Below are 15445 nucleotides of genomic sequence, written 5' to 3' on the forward strand. Positions count from 1 at the left end.
TTTCACGCCTTCGGTCGGCCGCTCCACGCCTTTCCTGTCGTCGGAGCTAGACAGGCGTCACTGCTGCCACCCCGGCGAGGCCACCTCGCTCTGCAACGGGTCTGCTGGGCGAGAGGGCGCCGGATATATCGGGCTACGGCCGACCCCAGCCAGTTCCCCGCCCCACCGTCGGCGCGCCGCCCTACGTCGCACTAGTCACGACGTCCAGCCAGAAATCCTGCCTGCAAAGGTGCATGTAGCCGGCTATTGGGGCCCAGTCACTTTTGTCTTAGCGGGAGGGTGCAGGCAACAAGTTCATCGTGTACTTACCGCCAGGAATGGCGCAATTCAGCGAGGCTGAGCCGTTTGTGAAATTGCAGGTGAGAGCGGTTTACTCATGGCCAAAACCGTCGATTTTTGGGGTTTCGGCTGAATGAGCTGTCGACGCAGTTTTTGATTTATTAAGCTGCTTATCGTCAGATACGCAGCCAAAGGGAGGGGTGTGGGACCGTGCTCCGCTCTCCTCTGAGCCAAGATGTTTACGCCAGATACTGGGAATTTTGCAGGAATTTTAAGTTGATCCAAGTTCGAAAAAAAATTGAAAAAAATCGGAAAAAAGAAGCTGATTCAAATCGCAGGAGCAAAGATAAAGTTTGACTTAGACCATCTGTTCCCATGCTCTGGGGAAACTTTTGGCTACGTCGTATTACTGTTACAGACTATCGACCAGTTTCGCTGGGGAAAAGTCGCTTAACTGTGGAATGAGACTAAACATGAGTCAAACGCAGTCTACATCGATCGATTTCCATGCGATCACGTTCTCACTGCGCATGCAACCTCCTTACGCACCCAACGCAAATGCGTGGGTCATTACTTCGCAGTACGCTGGCGAATCAACGGATGGGAGACCTGACCGTCCTCAGCCCAGACTGCGAACTTACCGGACTCAGATGGCGGTCCTGTGAAGCTGGCGTATCATATCGGATCGCACCGGGTCACAGGTCACAGGTGGCAGGTCACGATCACAAGTCGAAGGTCACAGGGCTCACAGCGCCAGCGCAGCTCGGTCGGCACTCCCGGCGCCCATCCACCGCCAATCTCAGGTCAACTGCCGCCCGGCCGCCCGGCCGACATCCGTATTTTTACATCTTTCTGCGTCACCTGGCCGTACCACGTGACCGGCATTGGCAGCGTGCGGCACGGTGTCGTCGGAGGGCCACTGGTGACCTTTGACCGGCGGGCGCCGCCGGCGGCGGTTGGCGGCCTGCCAGCGGCGTCCGCGGCCCGCCCGGCGCCCGCGGGCAAGGTCACGGCGGCAGCCACCGCGAGGAATGCAAGGCCTCCACGAAGGCGGGCGGATCAAACGCTCTTGGTGGACGGGTGGACCGGATGCTAGCCGGAGAGTGAAGGCCTGGCCTGAGTAGTGCGTCGGCGGACCTTGGGCGTCAGTTTCAAACGTTTGGTAGCGGTGGGATCTGATTGTTTGGCAGCGAGCATGACTGCTCACCAATAGTTTTTGGCACAGGTAGCTGAATGGGCCTCTCGTAACCAAGACAGCCAGCTCAGTTACTGACTGATTTTAAAATGTGTGCATACATCTCGGCATTTTGTTTCATTGTTTTCTTTTAAAGAGTACTCGTTTGCACTGGCGGCATCACTGCAGGGGACGTGGGGAGTACGAATTCCACGACTTCAGAACGTGTCTACCCACACCCACAGACAGGCCGAGATTTTCGAATGCATATGCAGGAATTCTAGTGAGGCGATCAAAATCCTGAAATCTTACGCAGAATGCTAAACGTACTTGCCGTGGTACTAAACGCACTTAACGTGGTAAACGTAACAAACGAACCAAACGATATTGATGCGACCAAACAATGCCGTGGAAATCGCAGACCGAAACATAACGTGAACATTGTATTGAGAGACAGCTACTCGCATTCTAAACGCCAGAGGTCGTGCTCGCGACTTCGGTTGCTCGATGCCTTCCCTTTGTTTCGGTAATTTTTGTTGTTTATTAATGTTTTCGGGCGCGTCGACTGCAATGATCATTTTGCGTCCAATGTGTTTCGGTAATTGTTACGCAGGGGTGGAATTTTGTGCACCATTGCAGGGACATGGCTCCTACTGCTGAGCTGGGTCCACCCAATGTTGGGCTGTGCCACTGCAACAGGGAACTTGACCCAAATGCTCTATCGACTCTTTGGCGCAATTGAGTCAAAACTCTGGTCATTACGTAAACTCTCAAAAGGACGACATCTTGCAAACACGTTTTAAGATGAATGCGTCGCTAAGATATGATACAGGGGAGTTTTCTTAACACCTTCCCACACTCACCCTTCTCATTCCTCCTATCCCCTCTAGCATTCCCGTGGTTCGGTAGCAGGGATTCCGACCCGCCAGTACAGTGTCACCTGGCCTATGAACTAAAAACGGCATTAACGCGGTAGCTCACACGGTCAGAGGCATTTTCTGAAAGCAGCTAGCAGTTATCAAAAAGCTATATGATTTATAATATGATCTGCACCACTAAATTAGCCAAGTCAGTGATTGGGACGAAGTCAGACTTTTAGCTTCGATGCAGAGCCCGAAACCAAGACAGCGATATGAAACCGAAGTTGAAGCCGAAGTCGATGGGTCTTGAGGTTGGATCTACGAAGCCGAATCCATGGATGTAGAAACGGGGGGCAGGGGGCCATGACTAAAACTTTTCAAGGTGATGGCATGGGGGGGGGGGGGCTCGAAGTCGATGGCTCTTATGGTCGGATCTACGAAGCCGAATCCATGGGTGTAGGAACAAAGGGCAGAGCGCCATGGCCCACATCTTTCAAAATGATGGGGGGGGGGGGGGGGCAGCAATGACAACTGGCCCACACTTTTCAGGCTGTATTTGCATTTGGCTTACTTTTGTTCTACCTTAAACATGCATGCCGCTTTACCTCGCTCACCAGCCATCTTCCTCAAACCGCACTGGACGCAATTGCTTCATGTCGTAAATGGCAGCATCTTGTCCTGATATGTACGTCGAATGGAGGTGTTGAGGGCCATACCTGAGGTTTCTCTAGGCACAAAGGCTCCATTCTATCTCTTTACATAGCCTCGGTTCTCCTGCATGGCTAATTACAGCCCGCTCAGCACATCCTCATGGGTGGAGTGCGAGATGACGTGACGTATACCAAAGGGACTTCGGATCGACCAGGGGATCCCCGTATCGCCAGAATGACAGCCGGAGCGCATCCCGCGCTGGGATAGAATGATCCTTCAGCCCTGGACACGTGCTGATAATGTACCTCATAGTGTTCTACTCACAAAGCCCTTATACGGAAAACATAAGGAGTTTCAGAAGTGTTGAGTGAAGTGGATGGAAATGATAAAAATGAAAAATTCAAAGTCGTGTTCGCTTGAAAACGTAATTATTTCGCAGAAAGTGAAAAAATAGCATAACACAGTTTAAGACCCTACACGCTCACAATCACAGGAGCAAGGACAGCGATGATCCGGGTTGCAATTTTTGTAAAACTAAAACAGCGTTGGTCGCTGCAGGCAACACGAGATGGTGGGCGCCATGCGCGCGATAATGACCCCCGTTAAATAATGTTTCCAAAGCCTTTCAAAATCATTTTGAACAATTCAGAGATCCGATTGGTGCTTATATTTTACAATGCCGAGGATTTCTTTCGCTTAAATTGGCAGTGGCAGCAACACGAAACATAGAGATGCTTCCTTTAATCTTTCAGTTTCCCCACCAGATTCCAGCACCACTTCGCGGTGTTGCAAACGCCAATCCGCCCTTATTATCAATCTAGAAATAGCACAGGCGAAAGACACAACTAGACCGTTTTTTGAACGCACAAATTGATGTTCTAAAGCGGTCAAACTTACTTCTTTCAGATTCGTCATCTTTTTTATTGACGCGCGGGGCTCACGCCGCGCGGCCCACGAAGACTGCAACGCCGGGGTCGAGGTTGTTGCTAAGATTTGCGAGCACACGTGTTCAAAACCACGTTGCATCATTTTTCTCAGCAGTCGATTTCGACCGAATAATGAACATTTCAAGACGAATATTGGTTGGCCATGCCAATACGAATTTTAAATCTTATTGCGATCTACAATCTACGTTCGGGAGGTCCTCGCTGATCAATCGGGTCGTGTTGTCGCACGTGACTTCGGTGGTATAACGAGCCAACTTTTATGCGTTTTACGATACCCTCCCCGAAATACTTGCTCAGAAAGGAAGCATTAATCAGCCTCTGGAAAAAAGAGCGCATCATGTACATACCTAGTCCCGTCTACGTTTAGCCCTGCACGACGCACAGAGGAAAAAAAGTTGGCTGGAAAAATCCAAATCCGAAAATAAAGTGGCCGGAATCCCGGGAAGCTTTTGTGAGGGGTGAGTTGGGGGATACAAGAGCACCACTAGGGGGCATCGCCAGGAACACTGCTAGAGCCTGAGTAAGGTGGGGCACAGGGTTGGAAAAGGCGTCCCTGGTAGCGAAAGGCCCCCAGAAAAATCCCCGGATATGGTCTATTCGTGAATGGGGGCATGCTTTCCAGTGATGTTTTTCTTTTTTCCCCCATAGATGAAACAGAAGTCAGAAGCAACCGCGATATGAATTCTGTTTGAACGTTATCGCCAGTGGACTGAAGCCACCATGCCTTAAACAATTGTTTGAAATAAACCGCCGGCGCTCTGCCTTTTACAACGCTTTAGTGGACTCATTCTAAACCCACAGAACTCATAGGCACAGCTATAATTTTACCTGGTTTCTACAGATGTATTAGGGACCCGCGAATGTAAATTGTAGTTCGAAATAGGTAAACAATTTGCGTTGGTCACGGACCATGGTCAACATGGTCAAGGCAGTTTGTCTGGAAATGTTCAACGTTTCTTCAGAATCGATTAGTGATGCAATTCATGTGACGCAATTTTAAACATGCGCGCTCGCGCTTTTAGTAACAAAAACCTCGACGCCAAGCGTTGCGGTCTCCACGTGCCGCGCGGCGTCGATCCCGTGATTAACACTAAGCCGTGGTCAACGGCTGCACGAAAGTTATAACGTACCTAAAAGAAGTGCCTTTGGACGCTTTAGGGTATCAAACCGCACATTTAGAAGGTAGTCTGGGTGCGCATTTCGCCGGTGTGACTGTTAGATTGGTGATAAGAACGGACTGACCTTTACAACACTGCGAAGTGGTGCTGCAATCTGGTGGTGGAACTGGAGGAGTGAATATAGGATCTCTATCTCGTGTTGCTGCAACTGTTAATCTGGCCAGAGGACAACCTAAAAGTTGTAAAATAGATAGGTCCAGTCTAATCTTTGAACGCACAAATTAATTTTGAACGACAATCGGAACAACTAAATCACGACGATCGCTCTCGCGCGCACGGCACCCGCCACCTGGCATTATATGCAGTGGCCAACGCTCTTCAGTTTTACGGAAACTGCAACCTGGACCATCGCTGTCCTTGTTCCCAAGGTTTTAGACGCGCGGGCCCAGACATCTTGATATAATTTGTCTCACTAATCGATTCCGCAAAAGGATGAATTTTCTCGGGCAAACACGGGACGGCCTTCCTCGTTTTTAAACTCATTTCGACCCACGTATTCAACACTTTTGAGAGTATTTATTTATTTCCGGGCAGAGGACTACCCTGAGTAGAACACTAGGGAGGACACATTGTTCCCGGTCAAGGGCCAAGGGGCCATTCCGCTCTACCGTGGGGTGTCTCTCGGCTGCCATTCTGGTGACACGGGACGGTATTCCCTGATCAATCCGGAGGCCCTTGGGGAGATACGTCATACCACATTGATCAAATCAGCACATCAAATATTCCAATGTTCAGTCACGAATTTGACTTATTTGCATTTGACATCTGATATTTAGCACAGAGACTCCAGTTCAGCATAACGGGCCCCTGGCTTGGATTTGGTTGGCGGACCCACCGTTCGGTGTTGGAAGCCCTGACTGGAGCAGCATCATTCTATCGTCTCAATGCGAACGCTCATCATTAGCTCTCATGATTCCCTCCATTATCAAAGGGCCCCGACCAGCGTAAGAGGCTTTCTGCCATTTGGGGTCCCGTCCCCGTTCCCGTTGAGCAAATGGTCCCCTGACTGACTCGAGACCCCTTGTTGACACAGAACACCATGCTCCGCACTGGGCTCCTGAACCGGCACAAGAACCCCCGCATCGTTGCAGGGTCCCGAACAACGCAAATCGTGGCCCCGGCGTCGTTCCTGCTTGAGGAATGGCGCCAAGAGCTCGGACCGACAGGGAGCCGACTGTTCGGTGTTGGTAATCTCGGGCTGAAATAGAGAAACGCTCTATCTCAGGAGTCTCCAATCGGTACAACAGGCCCTCTAACTGACATTTGACATCACAATCCTACGGGCGGGGTCCTCATTGTTACTTACAGTCAGCCGTTCGGACCTTTCAGCCTTCCAATCAGGCTCTTGATCTTTGGTCCTAAAAGACCCTTCGCCTCCTCTTCGGGCTCCCTCACCGGAATAACCTCTTGGAACCTAGAGAGGGGGTGGGGGCACGTGCCTCCTGTGCCCCCCTGCCTGCGCTGCTGGGTACCGCAGTGAATAGTGGCCCCCTCCTTGACGAAATTCTGGATCCTCCCTTGACCAGGTTCCATAGCTCTCTTGGCTAGAATCCTAGTTTTTTCACATTTCGACAAATCGGAATTAAAAATATGATTGACGCCACACAGTACTTGACGTTGGTAAATTTTTCTTTCAGTGTACGTGAACAATTACTTCAGACAATAGATGGAAACCGATTTTTTGCTTTGCTATCAAAATATACACCCAGAGCGGGTTTTGTGATTATTATTGTGCTGGACTCCGGGTGGAGTCAGAATCCACTTCGTATTCTTCTAAAGTTGTATTGTATTTTATGACTAAAAACTAAGTTGACCAAGTTAAGTTGACCAAAGTTAAGTTGACCAAAGTTAAGTTGACCAAGACCAACTTACTCGAATAGAGCCCTCGTTAAGTGTACGATTTTCATACAGAAAGTAAAACAATGTGTTGGGGAAAAATCCTAATCAAATAATGTGAGGTTTACTTTAAATTCAGGAGATAACTTAAAGGTATCTCGGATACACATCAATAATGTTTATGAATACGCCCAAAAATCTCTATTTAGCTGTCGTGTACTACTGCAACTTTAGCAGTTAAAGCGCATTTGTTACATTTGTGGAGCAAAGTGCAATATTACGCATCACACAACTATGCGCCCTAAACCAACGATAACAACACATCACACAACAGACAAAACACAACACACAACATACAACACGCGCAACACACGACGGTTTTAACGAACCCACACGCAACACAACTTAGAATCATTTGTACCAGCAATTAGAGCAATGCACTTAGTATGCTATTAGGGCCGTTCTGGTACACGGCCCTGAGTGCAATTTTGTGAGTGGTAGAGTCGCAGCTAGTAGGTGCGGATTATGCCAGTTACGATGACTTCGACTTACGTGGGTGCCGACCAATGCAAGGTAATAGGAGCGTTTTTTAGGTGCAGTTTCCAGACAGGGTAGAGGAACTATGCTTGTGAAAGTAATACTTAGTATTGTTTATTTACTACTATTTATTACTAGTAAGTATTGTCTCTCTGTGTGCTGAAAATGGTGCTGTTCTGTGCTGAAAGTGGTCCTGTTCTGCACTGAACTTGGAGCACCCAGATGTAAATCCTATATGGGCTGCCTTTTCCCCTCCAGATGTGATGTATTTTCTTGCAGTCTGGAATGGGCTTGGGACCAAAGGGCTGTCCATATATTTTACTATGCATATGAGTGTTTTGGTAGAGCAGAACAGAGAGATGGAGATAGCTGGCATTTGATAGAGCAAATAGGTGTCCAAATATGCAAAGTGTTGCCACCCTTACCAATAATAACTTATTGGGGCCCAGGCAGGAGTTTCATTTTTAGTGTTATGACTTAAAGTTAAGTTGACCAAGTTCACTGTAAACTTACTTGAATGAAGCCCCTGTCAAGCATAGGATTTTCATACAGAAAATGATATGTTAAAGAAAAACACTATGTGAAATAATGTAACACAAACACACTTAACACACTAAATGCAGCATAATCTTGGGAGAGAAGTTTTTTGTGCCAGCATAACCATTTGATTTTCCTGTGCGGAGAGGGTTCAAAATGTCCAAAATGTAGAACACAACCTGCGGAAGTCTCTTATTGGCTGTGCGTGGTTGTGTGGTCAACCCTTGTTAACAGGGGGTTTATTTTACACTATGATGCAAGTCTTGCTGTCCTTTGATCTGTTAAGCTTTTTGCATGAAACTTTCAAAGCATTGGAAGGTTTTTGCCCAGCTCAATGTGTCTGGATGTGGCATGTGGTTGACATTAGGTAAAGATAAGCTGAGTTGTATATATAATGTATGTGTTATATATATATATATATATATATATATATATATATATATATATATATATATATATATATAGAATCCTTCAGGGACATATGCATCATGATGTCATGCATATGACATCTTCCCTTTTCATTTCAGTGGGGCAGCACGGGGATGGGCGGCGCCTGGGGCATGGCCTGACGATGTGGCGCTGGGCGCGGCTGCTGCTGGTGCTGCTGACCTGGCCGTCGCTACTGGCCGCCGAGCATAGCTGCGCGCCGCGCTTACAAGTGGAGCGCGAGCCGGCGGCCGGCGGCCGGCTGGCCACCGTGCGCAACGCGGTCGGCTGCCACTGCCGCAGTCTGCGGTTGACCCTGCTGCAGCGCCGTGGCCGCCCATGCGCAGCACTCAACCGGACTGGGTGCGCGTGGCACGTGCTACCCACGCACGGACCACGTCAGCTGAACCTCACGCTAGTGCTGGCCGGCTGGTACCGTCCCAGCGCGTTCGACTGCTCGTGCGACGGCGATGACGCTTGCGCCGGACCCCGGCTGCGCAAGGGCACGCGTCGCTGGGTGCCCGGGCTGCGCCTGGACGCCTGGAACGTGTCCCTTTCCGCCGTGCCGCAGCCGGACGGCCACCTGGTTGTGTCGGTGTCGCGCCAGTTCGGCGCCGCCGGCGGCGCGCAGCTCTACTTCCCGCGGCTGGAGGTGCGCCTGCTGCGCCGCTGCGCCGACGGCCGGCTGCTGCTGACGCCCTGCGGCCGGCGCATCGTCCCGTTCGCGCCGCACCCGGGCGCCGGTGCCGTGGCGCGCTTCGGCGGCAGCGCCGGCCTCGAGACCGGCGTGTATGACGTGCGCGTGCTGCCGGCCGGCCACTCCGGCTGCCCTACTGGCTGCGAGCAGCGCCACCTTCGCGTGGTGCTGGCGGCCGTGGCCGGTGGCGTGCCGCCCGTCAGGCTGATCGGCCGTGGCCGCGACGCGCGCGCCTACGCGTGGCTGGCGGTGCTGCCGGCGCTGCTGGCCACGGTGCTGCTGGCCGTCTTCTGCATGCTGCGCAGCTACTCTGCGGCCGGTGCTCGGCCGGCGGCGACCGGCGCGACCGTGCTGATGGTTTCGTCGACCCGACCGGCCTGCCAGCTCGACCAGCTGAAGGCGTACCTGTGCGTGCACGGCATCCGCGTGCACGACTTCCAGGAGGGCGCTGTGCTCAACGCTTTCCAGCGACAGGCGTCTGTGCCGGCGGCGCTAGCCGTGCCGCCGCTGCGCGGGATGCAGCTGATGTTCGTGACGGCCGAGCGGGGCGCGCGTCCCCTGCGACCGGCAGCCGCGCAGGTGCGCGACAGCGTGCTGCGACACGTGCGCAACGCGGCGCCGGACGATGCGCTGCTCGTGCTGCTGGACGGGATCGAGGGGCCGGCCGGGCTGACGGCGGTGCACCAGTTCCGCGCGCCGGCGGAGCTGGCCCGCCTGGTGCGACATCTGCAGGAGACGGCCTGCTGCCCGGCAGGCGTCGCTGTGGGCGGTTCGCCTCGATAGGCGGCCGTCGTCCAAAGTGCATTATTTGGCTGTGAGTCGATCTGAGAATGAGGTACGTTGGGAAGAAACCCGAAGCATTGCAAGAGGCTGTAGCTACGTAATATTTTTCACCTGGTGGCGGGTACAAAGCTGCCACATGGCTCGTGAAATGCCATCTGTAGATGGAATTGGTCAGCTAAACATCGGGTTGATCTCGTTTATTTACAAGTGTTTCACATTTACAGGTGGTGGTTTTAAGACAAGTCCGCGTGGAAATGCATGCTCGCATAATGTTCGTCAGCAATTGTTCGTATGGCATTAAGTGTGCACGCAAAAATGTCGTGCGGATCGGAAAATTTTCACAAGAAAAATATACCATTATCGTTAGCCGACGGGTGACAATCGCAGAGCACGTGACTTTGTGGTCACGTGACGTGACGCAGAGAAAATACTGGGCCATGATTGGTGCAGACAAACATGCTGGCGGCACATCAAACGCGGCCAGGACAAGAGACCGTGCGGGTAAGTTTCGTACGCATAAAGGTCCCTCTATGAAATCGTTTGTAACCGACGCGCACATGCAAATTTGCGCACCGGATATTTTTTTAACTACAGCACGTACGTAAAACTTTGTGTGCATTGTTCACGCGGTATTATCTTTTACATTCATCTTTTGGATTTCCCCGCAAATTTGCATGCCGCGCGGTAATCTGGGGCTTGGATACATTTTAGAATTTAATCACAGCCTCGTGCAATGGCATATCGGTTGCGAACAATGCTGTAATTAGACGCCCTAAAATGTGAGTGTGAAAGTGATACCTGGCTGGATACATCGTACCTGGCTAGATACCTAAACGGTGAATTATTGTCGCATGTCAGCCGTTAAGGGTATCTGCATCGCGATTTGAAGGTTGGTGGTTCGACTCCACCCACTGCGGAAATCGCCGCAGTCTCACCAGCAAAGTTTTGCGTCGTGTAGGCACCAGTGACGTTAACATTTACACGCGTAATCTCAATGATATGCAGAATGTGATTACCTCTACATTAAAAGGCCCGCCACTAAACCGTACGAGTTAACTTGCTCCTTCAGGTCACATATTGTCACGCGACCCTTTCGGACCTGAATTTATTTGAGGGGTAATTAAACCCTGCTGAGATGTCGATGAACTCTGTACAGATGTTCTCGTAAGTGAGCTCAAATGCATCAATATAAAAGCTCTATCCCCCCCCCCCCTCAATTGTACGTTAACACCAACCTGGTATGACCCCTGACCCCCTCATCGTCTGGATGTGCACATGAATGTATTAAGAAGCACACAGTGATTTCATAATGGGCGTAAGCGAAAGATAGGAACTTCCAACAAGTTTCGAAACTGTGCTTAACAGATCGCAAACGGCATGCCAATGGGAGGTCCGCGATATCCCCTGAGGGCATCAACAATATTTGACACGGGAAGGACACACGGAAACTGAAAAGTACAAAACTGTGGTGTTTAACGTACGCACCCAGAGAAAGGAAACCACACGGTCGACGAGATGCGGTGGTGTTACGCAGGGATTTTCTGGTGCATCGTTAGTTAGGCTTCTTGATTTTTCTCGCCTCACTCTTAGGCGGCATCTGCCCATACCGGCCAACATTATGGCACGTGCGGTTTTTCCAAATTGTATCGGTTACGTACTTGCACGTGACGTTGTGCAATGCATATTGTTATGAATACCTTTCTAGAGATAGTGGCTGTACTCATCGTTAATCAACCTCATAAAAGGAAAACAGCTCCTTGGGTAATACGTATAACGGCAATAATAATATTTGTTTATATCAATTATGCGCGTCATTGTTAATGACGGCTGTTGGCTGTATGGCCCACTGCATTGATCGGCAGGTCAATATCATCTAGGTAATTCTCTGCTATAAAACGGCTAACAGGGGCGACTACAAATGGTGGCAAAAACGTTGGCGCACCGACATTACAATGGTCTTTATGGGACAGATTAGACCTAACATGGGCAACAAACGTCATTTTACTGCGATTCCGCAACTAGCATTCATACATTTACACAGTCTCATGCATGCTTGTCACCGGTCATATTAAAGGAAGGCGTACAGCGTGGCCACTACACACTGTCTGCAGCTTATGTGCAGCGACAATACCCCCTCAATTATGAGCGGAACCGTACGGTCATGCACCAGGCATGCCTTGGAATCTATTCTATTCGAGATCACGTGTCGGTTGGACCGCCCCACACACAAGCGGCGAACTGCCGCACCCAACGACGGCAGAGAGACCCTCACCCCACGCGCCCGAGCAGCACCTCTTATACTTCTTCCAAGGCTCATACCCGCAACACGATCTGCGCGCGACAGGCCGGCGCCACCGTGACGCACCGCCCCGAGCCGTGATTGTTCTCACTCAGACATGAGTCATCGCCCCACTCGCCTTACATGCTGACACACGGTCCCCGGGCATGGTCCACCACTACATCTATCCCTAGTAAACAGAAGCTTTCTAGTACAAGGCTCACCGTGGCATCACCACTTAGCCCCACCCGCTATCGTCACTGAATAATGCCGGAATTACTCATCGACACGCCCGAATCCCTCATCGACTCACATAAGCGCACCTCGCCTTCTAGAGTCGCTGGAATAATCCTAACAACGGTATCCTCAGCGACCTAATTCACCGCCGCTAATCAGGGTCAGTTTCTTATGGCCATCTTAGCAAAGTCCTTTCTGTGCCCGCATGTCAGTCCAACTACGGTGACACAACCATTTTTTTCCGACAGCCCAACGCCCTTTTCCGTCTTCCACCTTCTGAAAGGCGCAGGAAGGCAACTGAAAAGCGAGTCTCACCTTCTGCGAGTCGCGAATCCATTAACGGTACCATGCACGTGCTACTGCCATTCTCACTAGCAGCCAGAAACGTCCAAAAATCCGTCCCACCTCATCTGTGAATCGCGGAGAGATCGACCAACAGCCAACTTACTAATTTCTAAAGGGAATGGGATCTCTCAACCCTCGGCTAGAGAACTGCCCACGTACCGCATAGGACTTTCTCCAGCGCTTCCCGGCGAGGAGTCACTACGTAAAGCACCTGTGACGCATTTAGGCTGTCGTCACAAGACCCTTCAGTTGCAGTCGTGAAAAATTCACGATCACCCTAAGCTGCGCGCGATATCTGAGCCATGCGAGAAAATTAATTTATGTATAAACATGGACCTGACCGCGGCGCATCATATCTCATGGCGCCAAATTCAGGCCGCATATTATTTCATTGATCTACTAATTTCCTACAAACTTGTCACTGAAACACATGAAGCAATACCAGACAGGAGTCAGCAAGCCATTGAATAACACACAAAAACGGAATATTTTTATATCAGATATGTGATACGATATAGGCACAGAGTGTATGACATGCGTCAGATCAGAATTTATATGCGAGCACGTAATCCCAAAAGACTCACAGAAACGCGTATTCTGGATTATCTTAAAAAGGCCCGGGGATCGCAGAATCGCCGAGGGGTAGGCGATTCCTTCAACGGGCTTGCATTTTCTGAGATGTAAGGGCCGAGCGCCCGGCCGTCGGGGCGCCAGGCCGGTAGGGCTCCAACACCCTGGCCGTCTCACTGTCTGAACGGTACCCACGGGCTGGTTGAACCTCCGTACTCCGACGGGGTCGGCGTTTTTAATGGACCGCGCCCCCTATTGATCGCCCTAGCATATGTCCGGAACGAGCACCTAAGCCAACCGTAACAAAAAGCCGTACTCATAGATAAGACAGTAGTGTTAGCCTTATTCCTCGGAGAAAAGCCAGGAATGACTTCTGCTATTGTTTCGTTAAAGGCATTGTTACGTTAAAGGCATGTTGCCGACATATCAACCCAACTATATCTCAATTTTCCTGGTTTCTCTCCGGGGAATGAGGCTAATACTACTGTCTTATCTATGTGAATAATGCTCCTCGCTAATGCACCGAACAACACGTAAAAACCGTACTCACACATTGAAAAACAGCACGTGGCCCGCGGCGGATAGACACGCCACGCGCCACGGTGGCCCCTGCAGCGACCATTCATCATAGGCCCGGCGCCAAGGACAGGGATTTCCATCGGGCTGATCTTACATATCTGCACATGAACTTCTGAATTTTGTCAAAGAAACTTTACCTCTGACGAACATTTGCTCGCGAACTTTGGGTGCGCACATGGGCCCCGTTTGATTTACCGTCGGCACGATTGTCAGCTGGAATGCTTGCTGACTGGGATTTCGATGTGTAGGCTGACAGGAAAGTTTTTTAACTGCATTTTCCTTTTTCCCTTTATCTTTTAACTACTTCAGACCACACTAACTCTAGCGTACCACCAACTATGAAGCACTGCCTACAAAGCGGTGTTTGGAAGTGTGGATCCTGCCCTGATATTTCCATGATCTATCTCACTCTTAAGTTGAGTGCTTCTTCAAATTCCTATTCCGTTTCAGTTTCTACCATTCTCATTTTTAGCGTTCGCTCCTTTTAGTGTCGAAAAGTTCATCGATCCTTCACTGCTTCTCATGCTGGCATGAAGCCCATCCTTTCTTTAAACTCCCACATGTACTGACAAAGCCCCTTTTCGAGATCCGTGGCGATTCTTTCCTGTTCTCCATCTTTTACGAGTACTCTAATGCTATTAATTTACTGGGGAACGGAATCACACACCATACCAATTACTGTCACTCACCTTTTCATGGTTCCCTTGACAGTTCAGTTCCCTTCTTATCTATCCTAAGTTGCATTCGCTCAAAATGAGAGGCAAATGCCTCCCCCCACGCAACGTTCTCGCCAACTCAGGGGCTACCCAATCAAACTCCTGCTTCTTTGTCAGAGTGATTTTGTGATATGACAGCGCTTTCTCTCCATGCCGGCGGGCCGACAAAAAATCCTGACATCGTCGTCAGCCGGCACGTGACGTCACAGATTACATGACTTCGTGACGACGTGGCGTGATGTAGCGCGAATACTGGACCGTGATTGGTAGTAACAGACGTGCTAACGACAGATCGAACGCAGCCATGATGCAGCAACTTACAGACTTTCGCGTACACACCTGTGTCCTACGAGCTTTTAACGACTCTTTCCTTTACGAGCTTCTCTAACGTGCGTTTGCTCGCAACGCGTGTACTGTATCTGATGCTGCCGGCTGAACTGGGGCAATTGTTTTGGGGTTTGAAAAGAAGCGAAACCATTACATATAATTCTGCGTCAGCGTATCCCGAGTTAGCGTGATGCTATCACGAAGCGTAAGCGAAATCGAGGGTTGTAAGATATCTCTCTAAATCTCTCCTTGGTACCAGCTCCTGTCAATCTCAAACCATCCATGATGGTATGAGGATTCAAATCGCCACGCACCCGCTCGGAAGAGGAAAGACAGGATAACCAAACTAAGGAGGGGGGGGGGGGGGGGGGCACAGCCCAGCGAAGACTTTTCGCGTGGGGGTGGTTGTGGTGGGGGCCCTGCGTTCTCGATCTTGGTTGTATCTATGTGCGCTCGCTATTTTACTTCTGACATGGGTGGTCTGCGGG

At 50.5% G+C, this 15445-nt stretch overlaps 1 protein-coding gene across 1 annotated transcript; it reads left to right on the forward strand.

The window, feature by feature from the left end:
* The first annotated feature begins 7244 nt into the window (after positions 1-7244).
* Positions 7245-11782, forward strand: LOC119098228 (uncharacterized). The gene is made up of 4 exons (XM_037221153.1): positions 7245-7498; positions 8527-9077; positions 9507-9725; positions 11768-11782. Exons 1-4 carry the CDS (start codon positions 7492-7494, stop codon positions 11780-11782), a joined length of 792 nt encoding a protein of 263 aa, XP_037077048.1. The 5' UTR covers positions 7245-7491.
* Positions 11783-15445: the final 3663 nt, after the last annotated feature.

Source organism: Pollicipes pollicipes, unplaced genomic scaffold (genome assembly GCF_011947565.3).
Source record: "Pollicipes pollicipes isolate AB1234 unplaced genomic scaffold, Ppol_2.1 Scaffold_4740;HRSCAF=5597_pilon_pilon_pilon, whole genome shotgun sequence".
Classification (NCBI taxonomy): domain Eukaryota; kingdom Metazoa; phylum Arthropoda; class Thecostraca; order Pollicipedomorpha; family Pollicipedidae; genus Pollicipes; species Pollicipes pollicipes.